We start from the raw sequence: 25148 nt of genomic DNA on the forward strand, positions 1-25148 counted from the left end.
CACTGTCTCATCTTATTTCAGTACAAGTTGAATGTTCAGGCCTTACCACCTCACCACCCAGCTGTCTCTATTCCCCTTGGCTTTGTGACAGGAGGGGCTTACGTAAGCTGTTGGTCTGAACCCCTGGCAACGTCCTGGGATTTTTATTAACTGGGCTGTATATTATTTTTATACCTCGTGGTGCTTTCAGCGACTGCCAGCCCTGCCAGTCCAGCAGCCGCTGCCAAGGTGAACATGGCCGGCCTGAACAAGGCTTTAGGCAGAAAGTCATGGGATGGCAACACATAAAAACTTGGAGCACATACACACACTCATGCAAGTTAACTGGCAGTGGTATGTTGTCCCCATCGACACCGGCTTTTGCTCTTTATCTGTGTGAGAGTTGTTCAAATGCTGCATTTATCAACTGGCAGTGATCCGTTCAGCTGCTGTGGAAGTGGATGAAAATGAGTTGTTCACATTGTTGAGACAATTTCCTCCTTGACCTGTTTCAAATCATGATTGAAGAGAAGCACTCAAATTGTAATTTTGTTAATGTTTGTTGACTTTTCATTAACTTTTTAATTACTCTCAACACTGATGTGTGTGTGTGTGTGTGTGTGTGTGTGTGTGTGTGTGTGTGTAGGGGGCCAGGTGTTTCAGGTTATTCCAGGAAGGCTGATGGAGGACACGTTCTGCAGAGCGTGTATTTATAGCCAGTGAATCTCAGGGTGGAGCAGTGGTGTCTGAGTTTGGTGTGAAAATACACTCAGACTGCAGGATACACAACGGCGACTCCACCAGAGAACTCTCAGCCAATCAGGATAGACACACACACACACACACACACACACACAAGTTAGAATTTTAATCTGCATGATAGATCTGTGGAGCCCCTGGCTGCACTGCAGGGTACAGAGCATCCTCTTCACTGCCAACATGTTGCCAACACATGGAGAAATGGAAACACAGGCAGTCTGGTTTTTGGCAGGTCAAGAGATGTTACTACAGTTTAAAAGTTTACATTAGTTCAAGTTATGAAAACCTGAAAAAATGTTTGATGACAGCATCAGGATTATTTACTCAGACTGTCAGAGCAAGCTCCACTCAAGCTCCAGTTACTAGAGGTTGATATCACCCGGTCATCATCAGATAGAGTTTGATCTGTTGCCATGGAGGATTATCTGTTGTGTTGATCTGATACACCAGAATACAGATACACTGTGAAGCTCTTTTGCGCTTATTATGCTCAATAGGGACAGGACACTGAATCCATTTGGATCAACATGCAGTGACTTATAAATGATGTGATTAAACCAAATCTTATTTCACTTCATTGCAACAATGCTGAAACGTTCCAGTGCAGATTATAGGCTCAGTGATAAAAGCCATTTAAAAGTTTACATCTGTTCTTACGTGTGAAAGACTTGGTGGAGATATTTGCCATCTTTGTGTTTCATTAGTTCGATTAAATTTTACTAGTAAAATGAAACACTTTGTGCACGTATTCAGTCACATAACAGGGAGAATCTGAGGGGCAGCACCACAGGTCAAACCCAGTATTATAATATGTTATTTGTTCTTAAGGTAAATGTTGACTGATTAGTGTATTTTGGCACCAATCTGTGTTACTTTACGATAATGATGCATTATTTTCTGCACTTCAATGATTGTATTTTAACAAGCATCATACAAAAATAAAGCAACCCAGAGAAATTTAAAAAAGTAAACAAATAAATAGTGCATACACAAACTATCAGATTTTTTTATTTGAACTTCAGAACATATTTTAAACCTACCCTGGAAAGATTATGAGCCTGATTCTAATAATCAGGGGTTCTTTAAAGCTTCCTGTCAATCGTAGTTTTGAGTAATCCTTTAATCACACCAAAATCTGGGTGAACCAGCCTTTTAACTAGTTCATGGACATGAACATTAAGTTGGCAGTTTATTAGGTACACCTAGTTAAAACTAATGCAGTCTAACACACTACTATAATAAACCATACCTTCATGACTGAAGCTGTTTTAGAAATGTGATTAAACTTTACAATAATTCTGATGGCTTTGGTTTGAGATGCAGTTGCGTGGACAGGTGTTTCTATTATTTTGACCACCCCATTGAAAATCAGTGAGGGTAGGTGAAATAACAGCAGCACCTCTCTGTATAATGCAACACAGTCCAACGGCTCCACAAACCACATCCTCCTCCTCAACACCTCTCTGAAACAATGCCAGTGAATATTTAACATTAGTAAGTGAAGGTGGGATCTGTTACACGACTGTTGTATCAGGCTGCATTCTTTTTTGGTTTGGTGTACCAAATAATAGCCGACCGAATCTACTGTATGTACTATTGCTGTCTTTGATACAGGAGCTGGAGCCTGAGTTTCATCTGTTTTATGGTAGAGTGCGGCCTCTGGTGGATGAAAACAGGAACGACAAAAGCATCACTTCTACAATAAGATACAGAATTCATCCAGCTGATACTGGCATGAGTGACAGTGAACGACCAGATGACGTGGTATTAAAATACTATTCACCAAAAAAACTAAAATTAAAATGAATTATTATATTTATTTGCTTAAGGTTTTTTAATATTAGCAGTGTGAACATAGTGTAGAGGACATGAATGTTGCTCACACACACACACACACATACTCTGAAACCATCCAATCACCATGTCTGCAGAGCTGGTCTGATGGTCAGGTTAGTGTACGCTGAGTGGATCATTAACTTGACTGATTAGTGAGAACCAGAACCAACCAGTACCGATAACCACCACACACACACACACACACACACACACACAGACACACACACACACACACACACACACACACACACACACACACACACACACACACACACACACACACACACAAATGCCCTCACAATGCTAAAAAATACTCTAAACAATGTGCTCCATTATACCATGAGGAGAGGGTATATAACCTCTGACAGAGTGTGAATTATACAGTAACAACCGGGGGGGCAGGGGGGGGGGCGAAAGGGAAACCCTGTCCAGCACAGGCGTGTGCTTCAGTGAGCTGAAGTGTTACAGTCCTTACAGTTTCTTTCCTGTTTAACAAAAGCTTTCAAATAGTGGAGGAGAAAGTATAACATTTCCTCTCACACTGACCAATGGTGGAAATATGATCAGTCAGTCAGTCAGTCAGTCACATTCCCCATTATATATTGTAATACATCCAATTACAGGAAGGTAGGATATTTAATGTTTCAACCCCCCTGAACATCTTTTTTTTCTTTTTTTTTGGGGGGGGGGGGGGTGTCCAAGTTGTAATCAGTTGTAATCAATCCCCCCGATAATTTGACCTCTGACATGAGACATTGAACATGATGCAAAGGGACAGTAAAGAAGACAGTGCTCTTTGACTGAAAGCTCTGCTTTTCTTTAATATGCCTCTGCATGGAAAATTCCTTAAACTGACACAAATCGTAGGTGTTGAACTGATGAGAAAATGCAGTAGAAAACTGAAAATTTAACAAACTTGCAAAAAAAAAAGGTGAAACAACATTTTCTGTATTTCTCTCTTATACTGTCTACAAGCTGAAACCTACAGTGTTTTGTTGCTCTTCGTCAACAGGCAGGCTTTGACTTTCCTGTCCTCTGACCTTTCTCATTATTTTTAACAGGAGCAACATCAACCTTATCACCCCCAGAGTTACTTATTGACTTTTTAATAATTCTGGTTTATCTGTGAATCAGTTCTGGGAATTATGAGTCTTGTGTCTTCTCACTGGTCACAGTCATTATTTCTGCTCAACCTTACAATCAGTGTTTGAGTGTGTGTGCACAGCCATGGCAGTAAACTAACAGAAGACATATGACAGATTTCACTCTGCACATGTCTCTTTTGACTTGGTGCGTGGTGCCAGGACTTTCAACAGCTCGACAAACAGCTTGTGCAACAGTTGTCATGGATCGGGAAGTTTTGACATAGTTGTCTATGGACAATAATGAACCTATTTAGAGTTTATGGCTGTTAAATGACCTGCTGTAACTGTGTACTGCTGTGTCATCTGTGTCGCTGCAGAACTTATTTTAATGTGCAGGCTGCTGATGAGAAAGAGTATTCATGCAATACAGACCTAAACCAGTGTGGAGACAGTTATTATTGTATTACCCAACATCACTATAGCATCATATCTATCTGTTCCTCTCTCTTCTCTCTCCCCCTCCTTCTCTTCTCTCCCCCCTTCCTCTCCTATCAACCCAACCGGTCGACTCAGACGGTCACCCACCCTGAGTCTGTTTTTGCGCTCCACTGCTCATGATGGGAGCAGTTGGGATTCTCTCTATAATATTGATTTGCGTTATACAAATAAAATTGAAGTGAAATTGAAATGAATAGCTAGTAGATGTACTGTAGTAATGCTACATATGTTTTAGAAGGAGACAAGCTCAATTAACAAAACCTACTTTTATCAGTCTACTTTGTCTTTTGAATCTTAAAAATTGGCTTTCATTTGATTAAATTTGGAACACTTTATTTTACAGGGTCTATAAATTCTGAATAATCTCCTCCAACATTTCCTAGAAAGAACAATCTCTATCACTTGGCTAATTGTAGAGAAAATAGAGATTAAAGTGGTACACATCTCTAGACTACTTCATTTTAATTGCTAAAACTAGCAGCCTCTTTTAGTCAGTGCTGTGCACTGAGCAGTTTAACAGTAGCACAACTTGAAAGTAGAGAAGAGTGCTCACTAAAGTCAGTGAACAGCAACAGAAACATCAGCCTCAGGTTGGCTAAAATAAAATCAGCTGACATTAGCCTCCAAAGGCTTCTGGTCATATAGAGAGTGACTGTAGCAGCAGAACTGCTGAGTCTATTGAATCTGTTGAGTCTATTGAAAAAAGCAAATGAGCATAATTCTGGTTCTTATTGTTGCTGCTGTAGTGGGAGTAAAGAAAGACTTAAAGGCCGCAGCAATAATGCTATTGTTTTGTTTATTTATCTATTTATTTAGCATGAAAGGTAAACTTTGATATTTGGGAACAGTGTGTGTAACCAGATGATTTTAGCAATGGAACTTTCGGTAGTTACAGATATGCTATTTCTAAGCAAAAACTCTGGACATATAGAATTTAAGAGTCATTGCCAACAGATTTTTTTTCCTGTGGTGATACATTTACAAGAAGGTCAATGCAAAATGAAACTCTTTTAACAAATTAAAAAGTAGAATTAAATCAGCATATTGCAGGGGGAAAAAAACACACACAATCGATGTTTGCTGTGTTGATGCAGTGATTTATTAGAGCTGACATTTCATTGGGTTCGTTCAGAGACTTCAGCAGCTGATAGGTCGTCCCCTGCAGACTCGCAGCCCTCCCTGTCCAATCGCTCTGCTTTGGTTGCATGTTATGTAATTGGGCAGCCTGCATGTGTGGCCGACAGGAGGAAATTAAAAGCGACAGTCTCTGCCCGCTCGCTCTTTTCAGGCACGCAGAGGAGCACTGGGTCTGCCGGCGGTGGACAGGACACACCAAGCTTTACCTTCTCCTTCTGGCTCATATTTCTGTGCATGGTGCATAAAGCTTATTCATGTGAGTGCGGTGCTAATTGCTTCTCTGCCACACACACACACACACACACACACACACACACACACACACACACAGATTGAGTATGTTTGCAACAAGGGATTTTTGGCGTTTGCAGCAACATCTGTGCATAGTACCATCACTGTTAACACAGTATAGCTGCACATGACTCTGTAAAGTGTGGTGGCGATAATATGTGAGTATATTAATAAGATTAATGTTCATACTCATAACTTGAGTTGTCTGTTTGTCAATGGGCTGTCAAAAGCTATAAAACTTCTCTGTGCCTGTGATTGGCTGAACCCAGAGGCAGGAGCTGCAGTGAGAGACGTGACTGGTTAGAGCAGGTTGTCAGGAAAGCAGGCCCCGCCTCTCTCTGGTCAGGGTCAGTGAGAGTCAATAAACTGTCAGACAGTCACGGTTACTGAGCACTATTACTGTTTATGGACTGTTTATGTACATATGTCCTGTATATGTATTTATGGTTGTGATCATATTAGTGTTTTAATGTTGAGGATAAGTATCTATCTAACACCTGCAACTGCATCTAAAATACATTACAGCCTCCTGAAAAATAGATTGCAATGAATCCGACCTTCATGACAGTTACAGTGAATCCTGTGAAACTCAGTGGTCGCTTTGGAGGCTGCAGTGTGTGGTACTGTTGGTTCATATCAATGAGGGAAGGCTAAATACAGCTCAACAGCACCACAAACTACATCCTCCAAAATGATCATACAGGTGAATCAGCGCCTGTCTAAAGTCATTTCAATACATAGTGAACATTATAAGGCGGATTCACTGCAGGACTGTTGTAACAGACTGCAGTCTCAGCTAGGTGTTCCTAATAAACTGCAAACTTGAGTTTATATTGTGCCTGTGTAACATATCTGCACAATGTGTACATAGTCTTCTTCTTCATACACTTCCGTGTTAAAGTGATAAAAACAACAAAGAGCTGCTCAAATAAATACAGCTATGAAATGAATCCTGAAATAAATAAATTAGATAATCACACAGGAATATCCCAAAAACATCTTGATCATCTGCAGCTCTTCCAGAATGTATCTGCCAGAGTTTCAACTAGAAAGAGGAAACACACCTGTGCTGAGGTTGTTACATTGGCTTCCAGTAAATTTTAGAAAATTGATTTTTATCATTTTAATGCATGGTGCAGGGCGCTTAGACCCCTCAGGTCAGCTGGAACAGGCCGTCTGGTTATTCCCCGGGTCTCCACAAAAACTGGTGAAACTGCCCTCAGCTTTTATGCTCCAAGCTGCTGGAACGTGCCGCCTGATCATATTACAGCTGGTGCTACATTATCATCTTTTAAATCTGAACTGAACACTTTCCATTTTAGCCGTGCTTTGCAGTCGTCTGGTTTGCTGCTCTTAATTTACCATTTATCTAACTTTTATTCCTTTGATTGGTTTTATATGTCTTAGTTTTATTGGACTAATTATTATTTTATTTAATCACATTTCATTCCTACTTTTTTAATTGTTCTCATTTACAAAATCTTTTTACTGATCGGTGGTTTGGTCTTAAATATTTTATTTTCTTAATGGTTTTTATTCATACGTATCATTGATGTGAATGTTTTATCTTTACACTATCCACATAGTTTTTGTGGTTGCAACCTCCTTGATAATTCTTGCTTTGTGCAGCACATTGTGCTTCCACCTGGAATGAAATGTGCTGTATAAACAAAGCTTTACTTTGATTCCTCGTTCTAATTGTCCTGGTGTGTGTCAATGCTCCACAGTGAGGTGTGAGGATGAAGATTGCAGTGATTGGTCAGAGTCTGTTCGGCCAGGAGGTGTACAAGGAGCTGAGGAAGGACGGTCACACCATCGTAGGAGTCTTCACCATCCCCGACAAGGATGGCAAGGCTGACCCACTGGGTGAGAACTGCACTGACTGGGACCTCAAACAAGGAATTTACCACCAGTTAGAGTGAAATATTGAACAAGTATCCAAACAAAATAAGCAATATTTTTAGCACACCTGTCCTGTATTGACTCACGATGGTGCCAAATGAAGTTTGGACTCGTCACACCACTGGTTTTGCCACTCAGGTCGTCCAAAAACTCAAAGTAGCTCTCCTGTAAAAAATTTTATCTTTATATGTGACATTATCATCATCTTTATATCTGGACAATCTACAGCAATAAAATTCCATTTGAGTTTAAACTATAAATTCCAACTTCTTAGTATTCGGCCAAGATCAATTTAAACCTCTGCCTTAAGGATTTACAGCGTACTGCACCCACAGAGACTTCATAGACTTCAGAGCTGTTTCATGCTGTAGCTGTGGTATGCCTAAATAATGTAACTATATGTCAGGGCTACAGCAGCTACAAATATGGCTCATGGGGAAAAGTCATGCAAGAAGTGTGATTGGTTAGTATTCGCTAACAAGTTTCTGATGGAGGTAGAGTTTGTCGAGAAAAGAATCCTGTCTTCTTCTCATTTGTCAAAATCCCAGTGTCACTCGTCTTCATGAGCTTTCATTTGTTCTGAAGTCGTCTGAAGGTTTTCTGTCAGACTCTCCCTTCGTAGCTGAAAACCTTCTCAAATCTGGCTCTGAAGGTGTGAAACACTGTGGACGTGAAACTGAAATACGGCCATGTGCAATATCCAAATAATGAAGATCAAATGTGTCACATTGTTGTTCATTGTTAGCACCATAAGTGTTGTGTTGCTACAGAGACGCCCCGACCCACAAATCATATTCTCCAGACGTGAAGGAACATGTTTGTTTGGTACAAGAACCAACAAAAATCACACTATCATCATTTTTTTCAGTGAAATTGAAAATGCAAAAACGACCATTCCAACTGAAATCGCAATAGCTGCCAAAATAATTCTTTTTACCCTTTAGCCCTATAATCCAGCTTTTGAAATTTTACATCCCACATGTGAAAAAGTATTGCACAGTTTTGCAAAATGACATTAATTTTGGGTGCAGTCAGAAGTGCAAACAATTCAAACTTTTAACCCACGTGCCAGTGCAGAACTATTTTATCACCATTTTATGTTTTTGTTCATTCTTGTTTCTTGGTGTTGTGAATCATTCCTGTTTGTTTACTACTGGTGACACACATCACCACAAACGCTTTCTTAGACCACTAATCTCTGATACTATTTCCCATTTATTTCTCTTTGATAATATGAAAAAAAGTTTTATTTTGAAGCTTCGGCACCAGCAGGTGTAGTTTTCACCATCTTTACAAAATTGCAATTGAATGCAACATTACATTTGGACTATATTCCATATACAGTCTTACATTTCACAGTGTAAAGATACCAGAATTGATAACTGATTAATCATTTCACATTCACAACAACATTCACTATTCTGATAATAAACGGATTAATCGGATTAATCCTCCATTGATGATATCATCTTTAGATCTACCTTTGTTACTGAAACCATTTTTGCATGACACAATTTAAGAGTTTGATCATTCTTTTAGCCACTGAGGCCGAGAAGGACGGTGTGGCCGTCTTCAAGTTCCCCCGCTGGCGTGTGAAGGGCCAGGCCATCCCCGAGGTGGTGGCTCAGTACAAGGCCACGGGAGCCGAGCTCAACGTCCTGCCCTTCTGCTCCCAGTTCATCCCCATGGAGGTCATCGACCACCCCAAACACGGCTCCATCATCTACCACCCCTCCCTGCTGCCCCGCCACAGGGGGGCCTCTGCTATCAACTGGTGAGTAGTCCGTCCTCCTGTAAAAAAACAAAAACAAAACCACAGATCATCATCTAGTGGTCATAGTAATTACCTACCTACAAAGGTAGGTATGCTGCTGCCAGTACAGTCTGTGTGTTTATTATTGTATCGATGACAATGCCGCTGTAGGGGCGCTATTTCAGGAGACACTGCTATGGGTGGTATCAGAGGGTTGACGAAAAAACCTGTTTTTTTTTGGGGTTTTTTTTGGGGGGGGGGCGCATGGTGACATGTCCAGTCTTTTATCTGTTGTCTCTGACCATACAGGACCCTGATCCATGGTGACAAAAAGGGTGGGTTCACAGTGTTCTGGGCTGATGATGGACTAGACACCGGACCAATCCTGCTGCAGAGGGAGTGTGATGTTGAACCCAATGACACCGTCAACACAATCTACAAGAGATTCCTGTTTCCAGAAGGAGTCAAAGGCACAGTAAGTATGGTGAGGGAGCAAGGCATTATGGGTGGGAAAAAACACGAGCAGAGAGAGAGAGAGAGAGAGAGAGAGAGAGAGAGAGAGAGAGAGAGAGAAGAAGAGAGAGAGAGAGAGAGCGAGAGAGAGAGAGAGAGAGAGAGAGAGAGAGAGAGAGAGAGAGAACCTGCCATAGTTAAAGTTTAACATGCTTTTGTTTTTCCTCGGAGGTTACAGTCGGTCATCTGGCACAGCTGTGTGTAGGATGTATCAAGAGCTCAGTCTGTCTACATGGTGCCTTATTTAAGAGTAGACTTTGGATAATGTAGGATTGACCACCATACAATAAACATAGATGTCATTCACAGTTGAGTCTGCGTTCAGCCTGCGTTTGATGTAGCTGTACTGTTGTTTCTTGTCTTACTTAATTTACAATTAAAGTTGCATGAATCTTTTTTTTTATTTGTTTTGGCCACTGGGGGCAGAACTCCACAACAACATGAAAATCACAGACATGTGACATAAAAATGTACTTTTGAATGGAGCTGTGGACTTTGTCCACCTCAGTTGCACAAACGACCTATGGGTTACTTTTTTACAGGAGGACAGTCTTTAAGTTCAGTTCACAGTTTTTACTAGAGCTTGAACATTTGTATGCCTCAGAGACAGCGTCAGCCAGAGGCATATTGTTTTTAGGTTGTCCATCTGTCCCTCCATATGTACGTATGTACTTGGACATTCTTGTGGACATGATATCTCAGTAACTCCTTGAGTTAAAAAAGTCAAAGGTCACACAAATGGTTCATATTTTATTTGACTGGATAAACAGGGATGTAATTAGGGATGGGTACCAAAACCTGGTATTAAACGGCCCTGGGGCTTAATCTTTTCAGACCGGGGCATCAATAAACTCAGTTCTATTATCAGTTCTATTCTCTGTATTTGAGAAATTAAGAAAATTTATTTTTTGTTTATTGTTGCAACATAAAAGTTCTCCTGCACATTTTCTCCCACCAACCCTGCTTGTTATTAAGACATTCGTCTATGAATGATGCATTTTCGCTGTTACTAATCCAGAGGAGAGACCTCACTCTCTCTCTCTCCCCCTCTCCCTCTGTTTTTTATCCAAGGAAAACATCAAGTTTGCATTTCTTTTTTTTTTTTTTTACATTATTGGGAGAAGCAGCAGTGCAGACTTGTTTAAATCAATCAGCACATAAATTAATGGGTAATTAATCAAACATCAACACCATTGTGGATAACACAACACAACTTTGATGAGTCTATTGATAGATTTTTGTTTGCAAAATGGTCAGGTGTGAAATAAATTATATGTGAATTGAATTCAAAATTACTGAGGTGGTCCTTTTTAAGTAGCAGCAGGAACAAAAACTTGTCATTCACAGTCCAAAATATGAGCAACTCTTTCTCTTTTTATTAACAACACTAATAGGTGGATCCGGGAGAGAGCCCCCTCCATCTCCCTCATAAAGTCTTTACTAGTCACGATGACGACATATGCCGTAGGTAAAGCTAACAAGTGAATCAATCAGTGTATCATGTCATGGATTCTCCTGCTTCTCTATCTTCAGGCGCCAGAAGTCCATTTCCACATGACAAACACTGTGATGGCAAAGTCCATACAGATAGCATTCATGTGTTGCTTCAGTGAACTGAACTACATTGTTCTGGTTCCAGGTGGACGCAGTGAGGTTGATTGCACAAGGGAAGGCGCCAAGAGTCACCCAGCCACAGGAGGGAGCCACATATGAGTGCATCCAGAAGAAAGAAAATTCTAAGGTACAGATCCGCACAGCTCACTACTACTTAGACCCGTTTGTTTATAAGAAAGCATGTGTAGAGTCTGTGGCGTTCTTCAGTGTACCACAGTGCAGTTGATGATTTCTCAGCAGACATGAGTTGATTTCAGGGGAACAACAAAGAACTGATGAACACAGATTTTAAAAGTGACAGTTATGCTCACCTGGTGATTAAAGTTTTCAGGACCTTAAAGGTTACATTTGACCACAGAAAATACTTTTGTGACTGAGGAACTGTGAGGTCACAGGAAGTGAAAAGGCAAAGTCCGATTCATTCAGATTTTTTGAGAGGTAATCATAATGGTTTTGCTGTTTGTTGACAGATTGACTGGAACCAGACTGCTGAGGGTCTCCACAACTGGATCAGAGGAAACGACAAAGTCCCCGGTGCCTGGGCAGAGGTTGATGGGCAGGTAACAGGACACTGTATTTTTGGATACTCAGTTGTTACAGCAATTCTATTTTTTTTTCTTACTGCTGAACATGGAAAGTTAAGGAGATCTTTAAACATGAAAAATAAGTGTTGTATAATTTTGAAGTAGAATCTAGACAAATGAGAGTATTTTTATATATTTTAGAGCTGCTCCAGTATCATGTATGATTATAAAAGTATATATCACATATGGTATAATATAAAATTTTGGACTGAGAGAACTGCTTTTACTTCAAAAGGATCCTTTCAGAACAAACAGATGTGACTCAGACAATGCAGTCATGTTCTTGGATAATCGTTACAACAGTGATCGAATGTGTCCAAAACTCCAGTGTTTATCCGGACATGAAAACTGGTCCACACAACTGCTTGATAGGACTCAGAATAAATGACTTATTAATGAGTGCATGTTACAGACAGGAATCCTTCCTTAGAACACAAAATGAAGCTGAGTGTGATTACAAGTAGTGAAATGACTAATTACTTGCTAATGGTGATTTCTTACCATCATTACAAATAGAATATTTAAGTTCACATCATGCTGTAACAGGTGATTGTGACTTTGATCTGGGTGTTGCTACCAATTAAAAAATCCCTCAGATGAAAATCAAGTGTGTAACCTTGTTAACATCCATGTGGTGTTTTTATATAATACAAGACATATGATGAGTGAAATAATCATCAACACCAGGACTGAGAATTTCCACCATGAACTGCAGTGAACAATGACAGTTTCATAACAACAGATTCAGACAGCCAGGGTTTCATATGTAATGCACAAACTAGCAACTGTTGAACAGCAGCTGGTATTATAGCAACACATTCTTCATCAACAGTTTCTGTGCAGATATTTACAATGTGACACCTCTGATGGTTAAATTGTTTCACTTTATTTGTATCATAAAATACACCTCAGAGGAAGGACATCTGTATGAAACATCTCTGCATTATTTGATAAACCATTTAATTGGGCCATCTAGTTGCATCTTATTTTATCTTATTTTTATTATTTCCAAAAAACAGAAACTGAGTTGAATTAGATATTGTCTCCACCACAGCTGTGCTGTCTTGTGTCTCTGTTCCTGTAGAAAGTGACTTTCTACGGCTCCTCTCTGATGAATAAAGGCTCCACCGCTAAAGGTCAGGCCCTGGAGATCCCCGGAGCCAGCCAACCCGGAATTGTCACCAAAGCAGGCCTGGTGCTGTTTGGCAATGATGGCAATGCAGTAAGTGTCTCTGACTGAGCTGTTGTGCTTGTGTGTGATTACATTTCATATCAAGCAGTTGACTTGATTATTTTGAATTATATTGTTAGTATACTGAAGGATTTCAAGGGTGAAAAGCTTTGAATATGAAAGCAGCTGATGAGTGTCTTTTGTGTCAATTATGTAATGTTCCTTCACATCAACAACTGTTCTGGTAAAAAATGTTATATTTCTATTGTGGTGTATGACTGAAGCTTAGTAACATATTTCTTCTTTAAATATGAAAATGCAGCACTGGCACTGTTGCAAATGTAAATGAGCATTTCACGTTCACATAACTTGCTTATAACAGGATAGTAATAAAAATTTGTTAGTCTCCCTACAACCAAACTGAATGTTCCAGACTGGAACATATCAAAAGGACACCAGATAGTGGTTTCCAACTCCAGAAAGAAGTTTATTATTGAACAAACAAGTATTTAACAAAACTCAAGGGAACAAAAAAGGGGGTGGAAAACCCGGCCAAAAAGAACAAAAGGAGAGGCCGCTGAACCAGCCGTGCCATGGGCTGTCGCACTGAGCAAATCCCCTCTAACATTCCTCTTTAAACCAACCTAAACCGAAACAAAAAGCAATAACTAAACCACTGGTGATCCCCAACACCGTACGTAACATAAGAAACAAAAAACAAACAACAAAAAAGCAGCGCTCTGACCAAGGCTAGAGAACCAGGACCAGGCTGGGAGGAGATTCCCTTCCCCAACACCTGACAGGTAGATGGCAACTGTGGCAGCAGACACACACAGCTCCATTACTCCAGTCAGAGTAGATCCTCCCGGTCAAATATTTCTCCAATACAAGTGAAAGTTGTTCAGTCAGATTTTAACTTGAGTAAAAGTACTAGAGAACTTGATTTTAAAAATAATGAAGTATCCAAAAGGTCTATCACACTTTCAAAATAAAAGGAAATTCATTGAAAAATACAATATTTTTAGTGTAGTGGAGTAAAAGTCAGAAGTTTCCTAAAAGGTACCTAAATTCACAGATGCCTGTGCCCTATTCTCTACTCAGATTTTATAAAATCAACATGCATCATTAATGATGTCTAATACTCTCAGGCCACACTTTGACTCGTGTTCGATTTGACGCCATTAACTTTACAAACGTGCAACTTCATCGACTGCCTCTCAGTAAATGACACATCACAATCCCCGCATTTGTATGGTCTCTCATCTTTATGTTTGGTTAAAATGTGTTTCTTCAGCATGCGATCTCTGTTGAATGCGTGACCACAGACGTGGCACCTGAACGGCTTCTCTCCTGTGTGAGTCCTTATGTGTTCTATCATGTGTCCTTTCACTTTAAAACACTTGTTGCAGTGTGTACAGCTGTAGGGTCTCTTTCCTTTGTGCACTTTCATGTTGTTCCGCAGATTTCCGTGATCGGGGATGAGCTCACCGTCAAACTTTCTGCTGCCATCACTTGACCTGCTTTTATGTGTCTTGAGGTGCCGTGTAAGCAAAATTCTTTTGGTGAAAAGGCAGTTGCACATCTGACAGCTGTATAAGGTAGTGTTAGTCTTCTTCTTAGAGCGCCCCTCCTCTGTCGTTTGCTTCGGCTCTCTGCTCTCCTCTGCTGGTGTACAGCCCTCTGACTGCTGCACTGTTTCGATGAGTTCCTTCGTTAAGGCGTCCCCATCGTCACGGTTCTCAGCTGAAGGCTCTTCCTTGAACCCATTGATCAACAGATGCACCTTCTCCTCTTTCATGTGGGAGGGTGCTGACTCTCCCACATGAACGCTCGGGCACCTGTCCTGCTGTTTAGGGGAAATGTCCTCTGCAGATGTAGGTAGAGTTGGCTGTTTGGCGTCTGCAAGGATGGAAACAGAAATGCATTAGACAGACATCATCGCCAAAACACTGCTTCCATCAATGTGATTTTGCTGTCAGTGTTTATCTTTATTCATGTTAGCTAGTATAGTTCACAACCACATCTTCAAATCATGTGAATCCATCTTCACGTTCATCTGTTCCAATCCCTCACATCTTGCCAGTGACTTTGTTTACAGCCATGCTGCAGGTCACCAGTCAATCACAGGGCCGAATGTCTGTAATTTTTTTCTAATTACACAGCTACACATTTTTATGCCTCAGCGCCGACAACTGCCAGAACCAGACGTATATTGTTTTTGGGTTGTCAGTCTGTCTGTCTCACCCTCGTGAACTCGTGAATGTCAGTAATGCTGATTCGAATTTGGTTGTGAAAGGTCAAGGTCATGGTGACCTCACAAAACAAGGTTTTAGTGTCTTGAATGTGGTATCTCAAGACCACCTTGAGGAAATCTGATAAGATTTGGCACAAATGTAAACTTGGACTAAAGAATTAACAGTTTTTGGTGGACAAAGGTCACAGTCATCTCATGTTCTTGTGAATGCAATATATCAAGAACACCCACTTCTGTCACACTGTGACCTCACAAAACACGTTTTTGGTCATAACTCACACATTCATTCACTAATTATTAAAGAAACAATTACCCCCTTCGTTAGATTCAACACATTACGTACTTTTGAACTTAAGCAGTAGTTGGCCTCAGCATTTCTACATCTGCAGTATATCACAGAGAGATAGTGACATCATGGACTACCTTCATGTGCTTATTGAACATAATGAGCAGAGGAAAGCACTGGCTGCACTTGAACGACATGCTCTCCCTGTGTTTGATCCTGGTGTTTTGTCATATTTGTAGATCTGTTGAAGCTTTGCCCACAGATGCAGCATGTTTATGGTCTATCCTTAGTGTGACACCTTACATGTTCTTTTGAGTGAATTTTAAGTCTGTATCTCTTTACACAAATGGGTCAGGCAAATGGTTTCTCGTCAGTTTGCACTCTCATGTGACAGATCATTTGACTTCTGTTGTCCAATATTCGACCACAATTGCACAGGTCTACTCTTTCCTGGTTGACTGACATCTATTTTTTTCATGAGCTGCAAGGTGCGATTTTAACTTTTTCTTCTTTGTATATACTGGAGATGCTAATGTTAGGCTAATTAAAGATTAATAGAACACCTGTAAAGTGAGTGATACTTGTATTTATAAGTCCCAGTTCTGTTGTACTCTATATCAGCACTCATGGAATGACTCCCGTCCAATCAAATTACTTGGTTGGGACTAATTACTGCATAACACAATTTAGCCAAGCCTCATCAAAGTTAAATTAAACCAGACTTGAAGAAGCTGCATTGTGCGCGTGCACGGACTATATTAGCAGGCCAGAACAGTCGACTGTCGAAAAGAAGCTCATGTAAAGCCGCGTTTCGAAAGGTTCCTATACCGCAGCCTAAAGTCCCAGGAAGATTATGCAAAATTATTACTTGACATTACATTATTCACAGCACTTTGAGGACATAACATGAACGAAAATACGGGACAAATTGCGTATATATTCAATACAGCATTTTATTTTCAAATACGGGACGATCCCGTATTATACTTCACGGGTGGCAACCCTCGCCACTCCGGTTGTTGCGGTCCTTTTCTTTTTTTGAGGTCCTGTTTCAGTTTTTTACCTTCTCCTGTTTCGCGGTGTGGAAAGTGTGTTCGCTCGGTTCCCGCTCCCTGCGGACTTTTAAACATGGCGGGTGAAATAAAATGCAGCGAGTACTCGACCAGTCAGAAATGTTCAGCACTGTAGACCACACCCCCCAAAGTCCTTGAACCTTTGGAAAGTACTACCCCCCGACCAGGTACCTTTTCGGGGGTCGATCATATACCCCGGAGCTAAATTCTAGGGAATCCTATAGGCCACAATGATTGAATGGAACTCTGACTATATTAGCGAGACTTAACAAAATAAGCCAGGATTTCTCTTTTATCTTTTGTCTGCCTTGACGGAATAGGGCATAAAATCATAAAGTTGTCTGCTGCTGCCTGAGAATTTACACTGAATGTGTTTGAGAAAATGCCTAACACAGAACCTGGGCTTATTGATCACGCCAGTGTGTCATTTAGATTAATCGTTTACATTTGTCAACTACTCAATATAAATTCGATAGATTAATCATTAGAAAAATAGTCGTTAGTGGCAGCCCTATTTAAATGTTAGATTTATGGGCTTTGCAGTGATTTTTGGTGGTTGTAGCCTACCTCCTCAATCCACACACCTCATAGGTGGCCACCAGAACAACTAGCATTATATTCAAATTAAAGAAAATGGAGTTTGATCATATCAGAACTGCATAGTCGTGTATAAAAACCTGAATGACAATTTACATTTTTCATAAAAATTCTATTTTGAGTTGTTTATCGCCTTGATCGATGATCCCGCTGCTTCCACAACAATGGCTCTACATGTAACTAGCTGCGGAAAGTGGCTAAAAGTAGCCACCGGCTACTTTTACTTTTTAGCCACTGGCTAAAAGTAGCTAGTGCTGCTGAATGTAACGAATAAAAACCCGCTGACTAAGTCTCTTACATGGTGTTTTCTAATGTGATTTACTAACCGGGGATGAATAACGGTATAAAGTAACAAACATACCTGCTCTGTGCAATCTTATCTCCGGTTTGTAGACCAAATCCAGCAACCGCTGCAGTCTCTGGTTTTCTCGCTTGGTCCGGTACACTTCCTCTTCGTAGTTTGCCACTGTCTTTTCAACGAAGCCATAGATGTCTATTGCAGCAGCGGTTAATCTTTCCATCAGAAAGACGTTGAATGACTGAAGAGTGGCCATTCTGCAAAGTGGTCGTTCGAGTTGAGTATGCTCAACAAAACATATTCCTCTCATTAAGTATGGTCCTGCAGTACCGGAAGCTGCTATTTCTAGGACCCTAGTTATTCGCGCCACCTAGCGATTAGGTTGCGGTGGCGGCAGTTTCAGGATTGTATTTAACTGCCACAAGGGGTTTTGTCCACCAAAATATAGCTTTTTATTCAAGTAATTGTATTTTTATGCGCGTGTTCCACCCAAAACTTTTTTTTTTATCCAATTGTAGTTTTAATGGTGTTTTCCACAAAAATACTACAAATAAAGATGGAAACATGCTATGACTTTTGCAGTCACTAGATCTCAACCAGATATTTGAAAAGCTTGGAGAGGCAAGACAGAAGGACAACTCATGGGACAGATTCAGGATTATATACTGTATATACTTAATATATATATGTGTGTGTGTGTGTATATATCCTTTAATACAATTATAAACAATAACAAGGAATGTAAACAAATGTGTGCAACAAGTGGGCAAGTGGAGGACACTGGGGGACAATCACACTGGGGGAAAGAACCTCAATGGATGGATTTATTTACTCGACAGTATGTGACAAAATGTGATGGGATTATCTTTTATTCTGATAAAGCACAAAGCGAGGTACAGTGCATGTCCCTGTCGTCCCCATCAGTCATGAGTCCGACAATGGCAGAGCCGTCATGAGAATTTTCCAGGTGGCAGTAAGTGGAGTTGCAGGAGAAGTCTGCTGTCTGAGGTGACGGTCCACTCCTGTGCACTCCAACTTGTCCCTCAGGAGCGTGGGCTGGATGGTGTTGAAAGCACTGGAGAAATCAAAGAACATGATTCTCACAGTGCTGCAGAAGGTAGATGAAGTCTGTCTTGCCTCGATCCTCCTGAGTTCTCTCCTCACCCGGCTTGTTGTGAGGGACAGGTTGGAGCCGGGTGACTGTGTGCTGGAGGTTGGGGATGAGGGGGAAGGGTAGTGGACAGGAGATGTAGTGGATGTGTGTGCTTGTGAGCCAGGTGATGTGTGAAGTGGAGCTGGGGTGGGGCAGACCACAGGGGGCTCAGATAATGATGGCTGCAGCAGGGAGGACAGGATGGGGGAAGGGGCAGATGACTGATCAAATCTATTGAAGAAGAGATTCAGGTCATTAGCCGGCCTCCTGTCCCCTGCTGGGAGTTGGGTTCCTTTCAGCCTGAGCTAGTTCTAACGCCCCTCCAAACTCTGCTGATGTTGTTCAGCTGCTGGTTCTCCATCCTCCTCCTGTAGCTGTTCTTCCCCTCCCTGATCGTTCTCCACAGCTCCCTCTGCACTTTCTTCAACTCCTCCTTATTTCCCGACCTGAAGGCTCTCTTCTTTTGTTTGAGGAGAACCTTGATATCAGGAGTGATTCAGGGTTTATTGTTTGAAAAACAAGAAGATGATCAGAAGATCCCAATGAGCAGAACGATTAAGAATCGCTGTACCCGGCCCGGAGGGATACCGGGGCTCCGCCCTGGAGCCAGGCCTGGAGAGGGGCTGGTCTTTTCCTCTTTGCTGGAGTTGCTCCAGGGGAGAGGCTCTCTGCCTGTATGTTGGGGTTCACCCCGGTGGACGAAAGGGTTGTGTCCCTGCGTCTGCGGGTCGGGGATCGGGTTCTGACTGTTGTCGGTGCCTATGCACCGAACAGCAGTTCAGACTACCCGCCCTTCTTGGAGTCCTTGGGACGGGTGCTGGAAAGTGCCCTGAAAGGGGACTCCATTGTCCTATTGGGAGACTTCAATGCTCACGTGGGCAATGACAGCGTGACCTGGAGGGGTTTGGTGGGGAGGAACGGCCTGCCCGATCTGAACCTGAGCGGCATTCAGTTATTGAACTTCTGTGCTAGTCACAGTTTGGCCATAACTAACACCATGTACAAACATAAGGACGTCCATAGGTGCACATGGCACCAGGACACCCTAGGTCGCCGGTCTATGATCGACTTTGTAGTCGTATCATCAGACCTGCGGCCGTATGTTTTGGACACAAACGGGTTGTGAGGGTCTGCTGGGAAAGCCTGGCGGAAGAACCCGTCAAGATGATTTTCAACGCACGCCTCCGGCAGAGTTTCGATCACGTCCCGAGAGTGGTGGGGGACATTAAGTCCAAATGGGCCTTGTTCCGCTCTGCTGTTGTTGAGGCGGCTGTTGCAAGCTGCGGCCGCAGGGTAGCTGGGGCCAGTCGTGGCGGTAACCACCGTACCAGCTGATGGAGTGGCAAACCGGGGTGGTGGTCCCCATCTTTAAGACGGGTGACCAGAGGGTGTGTTCCAACTACCGGGGAATTACACTCCTCAGCCTCCCCGGTAAGGTCTATGCCAGGGTACTGGAAAAGAGGGTCGCGGTCGGTAGTTGAACTCAGATCAAGGAGAGCAATGTGGTTTTCGTCCTGGACGTGGAACTGTGGACCAGCTCTTTACCCTCGCTATAGGGTGCTGGAGGGAGCATGGGAGTTTGCCAATCCAGTCCACATGTGTTTTTGTGGATTTGGAGAAGGCTTACAACCGTGTCCCTAGGGACTCCCTGTGGGGGTGCTCCGGGAGTATGGGGTGGATGGCCCCTTGTTAGCGGCCATTAAGTCCCTGTACCAAAGGAGTGTGAGTCTGGTTTGCATAGCCGGCAGTAAGTCGGACCTGTTCCCGGTGAGGGTTGGACTCCGTCAGGGCTGCCCTTTGTCACCGGTTCTGTTCATAACTTTCATGGACAGAATTTCTAGGCGCAGCCGGGTGGTGGAGGGGTTTGGGTTCGGTGGCGGGAGGATCTCGTCTCTGCTTTTTGCAGATGATGTTAGCTTCATCGAGCACCGACCTTCAGCTCTCGCTTGGGCCGCTCGCAGCCAAGTGTGAAGCAGCTGGGATGAAGATCAGCACTCCAAGTCTGAGGCCATGGTTCTCAGCCGAAACGGGTGGATTGCCCGCTCCGGGTCCGGGGAGGTCCTGCCTCAGGTGGAGGAGTTTAAGTATCTCGGGATCCTGTTCACAAGTGAGGGTAGGATGGAACGGGAGATCGACAGGCGGATTGGGGCGGCGTCAGCAGTGATGCGGGCGCTGAATCGGTCCGTTGTGGGGAAGAGGGAGCTAAGCCGGAAGGCGAAGCTCTCGATTTGCCGGTCGATCTACGTTCCAACCCTCACCTATGGTCATGAGCTACACATGTCTGAAATAAAATCTTTAGGTATGTAGACAATGCTGAAACTTTCATCCTGCCTTTCCATCTGGTGTACTATATATTCTTCTGCCAAGTCCGGTCTTTTCCATGAATGCGAATTTAGCTCTATACCCCACATGCCCTGAATTCAATGGTAACAATACGTTCAGTTCAAGCTTGATATGATCTTTTTCCAATTTGTGTTTGAGAACCCGTCTTTCTTCGCTTCACGTTCTACTGTTTCCTATAAACTGCAAAACTCACACGTAGGCTACCGGTTGCATGTTTATTTTATGTGTACTGTTAAGAACAGTATGTCCAAACCTTATCCTTGATATGATGTCTTGTGTGTAATTAAGGACTGTTGCTAAGGAGGAGTGCTACTGAGACATATGACCTTTCTTGATATCAGATTTTATTCAGTTGTTACGATCATTTCACACTCTTTGTCCGTCGCTCTCTCTGTCTCTCTCTGCAGCTGTTGGTGAAGAATCTGCAGTTCGAGGATGGGAAGATGATTGCTGCAGCACAGTACTTTAGCTCAGGGAGCAGTGCTGCTGTGGAGCTCACTGAGGAGGAGAAAAGCTTTGCTGAAAAGATGAGGGTAGGTTTTCTCACTGATTCAAGGGAAGTGGGAAAAAAATTGCCAGTGAAATGCTGATTTTTAACAATGTTTCCTCACAGGCTGTGTGGCAGAGCATTCTGACTAATGTGAGTCATATCGAAGACTCCACTGACTTTTTCAAGTCTGGTGCTGCTTCAATGGACGTGGTCAGGTAATGAGGAATAAAATTATGTCAAATAGCATTGTTGTTCCTATTCTTCTCTCATTTTAGATTAGAATCTTTTCAATTGTGGTGCTTACAACTTCAAATAAAAATCTGAAAAGCAGACATGGTGGGTTGCTGTAAAAAGGTGGTAGTGTGAACAAAGAACTGCAGCTGCACTTAGTTTGATTTCTTCTAAGGTACTATGTGTTTCTATATTGTTAAACGTTCCCAGCAGAAAATAAGTATAAATATAACTTAAAAACACAATAAAAAATAAAAGCAGAATAGCTCACTTCTCCGAATCCATTTTTATTCCAAGTAAACATTTGTTTATTTAGTTATTTATCGCCAAAATACACTGAATCAACAACAGAGTTTATGGGAAATACAATATGACAAACACTCTCACTAACGATACCCCTGGTGTTAGATAGAGGCTGCTGACTAGTCTTATTTGTTTAGGGCCATTAGTCTAAGGTATCATAACTGAAATAACTTTCATATTTTGAAGTTTACAAAGTGAAATCCATGCCACATGACCTCCAATACTTCATCATCATTCCATCATTTTCCTTTTCCTCGCCCTATGCTTCTCGGTCTCTTGTGTACTCCCCATTCCTCTCCAATTTCCCGCTCCCCTCCTCTGCTTCATCACTCTCTTCCTGTGGCTCCTCAGGCTCGTAGAGGAGGTAAAGCTTCGGGCCAGTAGCTGCCAGCTGCAGAACGAGGACATCTACATGAACACCACCTTCCAGGAATTTATCCAGAAGTGCGTCAGGAAGCTCAGAGGGGAGGACGACGAAGAGGAGCTGGTCGTCGACTATGTGAGTGCAATTTAAATTCATAGAGAACTGTAGTTACTGACTGACAAAGGGATTTTGATTATTGTTATGTACACTGTTTAATTCCACAGGTAGAGAAGAACACCAACAACATGACCATAAAAATGCCTCATCAGCTGTTCATCAATGGAGAGTTTGTTGATGCAGAGGGAGGAAAGACCTACAAGACCATCAACCCGTCTGACGGCACAGTAAGTGATAAAAAAAAAACTATAGAATTACATTTACAGTATCACTCCGTCTTTTATTAGTCAACATCTTTATTTTCCCTGATCAGATCTAAAATAAAGTTATTTTTCATTAATATTTTTGGCTGGACCACAACAGCAGGGCCAGCCCTATAATCTGGAACGTCACTGACTGATCATATTTCCACCACTGGTCAGCGGAGTGCTATGTCGTTGAGTTGGAGTTTCTGGATCAAACAGGTTTTTTTAGTGAGTGTTTACAGCTGCAGTGTTGCCAACTTAGCTCATTGTCTCTAGATTTAGAGACTTGTTTTCAACCAGACTGGGTATAAACCTGGTTCAGGTCTGGACTGTGTATAGATGCTGACCAGGGGCTTAGGACTACACCTCTTGATACAGGCAGTCTACTGAGCAGCTCTGGTTTACCAGCTGCTCAGGAACTGCAGGGAAGAGTTTCCAATACAGTGAGCCTCTCCACCATCACAGCAAATAAACTACTTTCATTACATGTATCATTTTTACTAAAGGAGGCAGAGGAATAACTAAACATGAGACACACACAGCAGAGAGAGCAGGAGAGAGGGAGGGAGAGAGAGAAGTCATCAGTAACGAGGCTTCGTACTAACGACTATGACCAACTCTACATATGAAACAGAGGGAGTTAGACATAAAGACCTGCCTCTAATAAAAGTCTGTTACGTTCTGGATTTGAAGTAAATAAAGAATAAACTATTGTGGATCCAGATGAAGGCTGTGCCTGGCTTTGAGTCTCGCCCGTGGCCCTTTGCTGCATGTCATCCTCTCTCTCTCTCTCTCTCTCTCTCTCTCTCTGTGTGTCTCTCTCTCTCTCTCTCTCTCTCTCTCTATTAGTCTGTCTCTTCTAACTGATCATGTTACAGTAAATCCAGCTGAAATCACAGCTCAGGCTTTGTCTTTCATTCTTGTTATTATACAGCAGAAAACCTGAGATGGTGGCTGCAGCTGTTGATTGGCTGCTAGGTTACAGGTGTTTAAACTGTCTATCAGTCACAATATGTAAAAGATGAAACTAACTTTGATATTATGCAGGTTTTACAGACTGACTTCATCAAGATTTGAATTGAAAACACAGAAGGCTCCATCACCAGTCTTCAAATTGAAAAATAAGAAAAAATCACTATCCAGTATATTGTTGTAATCTTACAGAACTGACCCCACAGGGAGGGAGAGTGTCTTGCCTCAGGGTTGTTTAAGTGCCACTGTTGTCTTCTGTATCTCCTACATGTGTCTGTCTGTCCTACAGGCCATCTGTGACGTGTCTCTGGCCCAGATAAGCGACGTGGACAGAGCAGTGGCTGCTGCTAAGGAGGCCTTTGAAGAGGGAGAGTGGGGGAAAATGAACCCGAGAGACAGAGGCAGACTCATCTACAAGTCAGTAACTCTGCAGCTTCAAAGACCCTCACTCAGCTCTTGACTTGTGATGGGATTCCTATTCGAACACAGTTTTCTGCCAAAGTTACAACGATGTCAGTTACTTCATATAAACAGTGTCTGGAATTCGTTATTTCTCCGAGCTATTCTCAGGGGTTTGAAGTGGACGAGGCTTAGTTGAGAAATGTTATGTTATGTACCGCAACACACCCATTTGAATTCGATGACAGTTGGTCAGTTGTTTGGTAACTGCCAAACAGATCTGATCAAATCACACCCACACAGTCCTGATGAAAACTTTAATCTCATTTATTTAGTCATGAATATCAAATGTTCTAGATAAATACTCAAGATGTAAATCTAAGCTTTCACGGTCTTTATGTTTTTGAGGGCAGCGCACACTCATCCATACACCCGCATTTTCTCTGTGTAAGCCCACACACCAGCTGCCTGGTGACATCACCTCTCAGCTACTGTCTGTGCTGTGGGCTTTAATGGCTGTGACACTTTTTGGATTATTCATTCATTTGTTTTGAGTTTGGATTACTTATATTAATTAGTTTTATTTTTTGATATATTCTCTTTTCTTAGTCATTAGTTTCTTTATATTATTAGCTTATCTAGCATAGTTAGTTTGGTTAACTAATGTTTTGTTTATTTTTGGGTAATTCTATGGACACACAAGGTTATTTATGTAGTTAGACTGGTTTACGACCAGCATGCACCGGGGTGGGCCTATGATTTGCGACCATATATGTTAACAATATATATTTAATTTATAGATGCAAGTTTATTAAAACAACATACATGTAAAAATTCAATTTGATTATAAATTCTTTTCGCATTTATTTCTCATTAATTTTGTCTTCCAGGACAATGTCTA

General features: G+C 41.9%; 1 protein-coding gene across 1 annotated transcript in view; it reads left to right on the top strand.

The window, feature by feature from the left end:
- The first annotated feature begins 5433 nt into the window (after positions 1-5433).
- LOC111221548 (cytosolic 10-formyltetrahydrofolate dehydrogenase-like) overlaps positions 5434-25148 on the top strand; it is a 28092-nt gene continuing 8377 nt past the window's right edge. The window contains exons 1-12 of the mRNA XM_022744988.1: positions 5434-5550; positions 7313-7451; positions 9027-9261; positions 9550-9715; positions 11393-11494; positions 11838-11927; positions 13036-13173; positions 21534-21659; positions 21740-21831; positions 22502-22649; positions 22739-22858; positions 24138-24265. Of these exons, the coding sequence (XP_022600709.1) occupies positions 7325-7451; positions 9027-9261; positions 9550-9715; positions 11393-11494; positions 11838-11927; positions 13036-13173; positions 21534-21659; positions 21740-21831; positions 22502-22649; positions 22739-22858; positions 24138-24265 (1472 nt within the window). The 5' untranslated portion in view covers positions 5434-5550; positions 7313-7324. The remainder of the gene's footprint in view (positions 5551-7312; positions 7452-9026; positions 9262-9549; positions 9716-11392; positions 11495-11837; positions 11928-13035; positions 13174-21533; positions 21660-21739; positions 21832-22501; positions 22650-22738; positions 22859-24137; positions 24266-25148) is intronic.

The sequence above is a fragment of the Seriola dumerili genome, unplaced genomic scaffold (genome assembly GCF_002260705.1).
Source record: "Seriola dumerili isolate Sdu_G_001 unplaced genomic scaffold, Sdu_1.0 BDQW01000088.1, whole genome shotgun sequence".
NCBI classification, from domain to species: domain Eukaryota; kingdom Metazoa; phylum Chordata; class Actinopteri; order Carangiformes; family Carangidae; genus Seriola; species Seriola dumerili.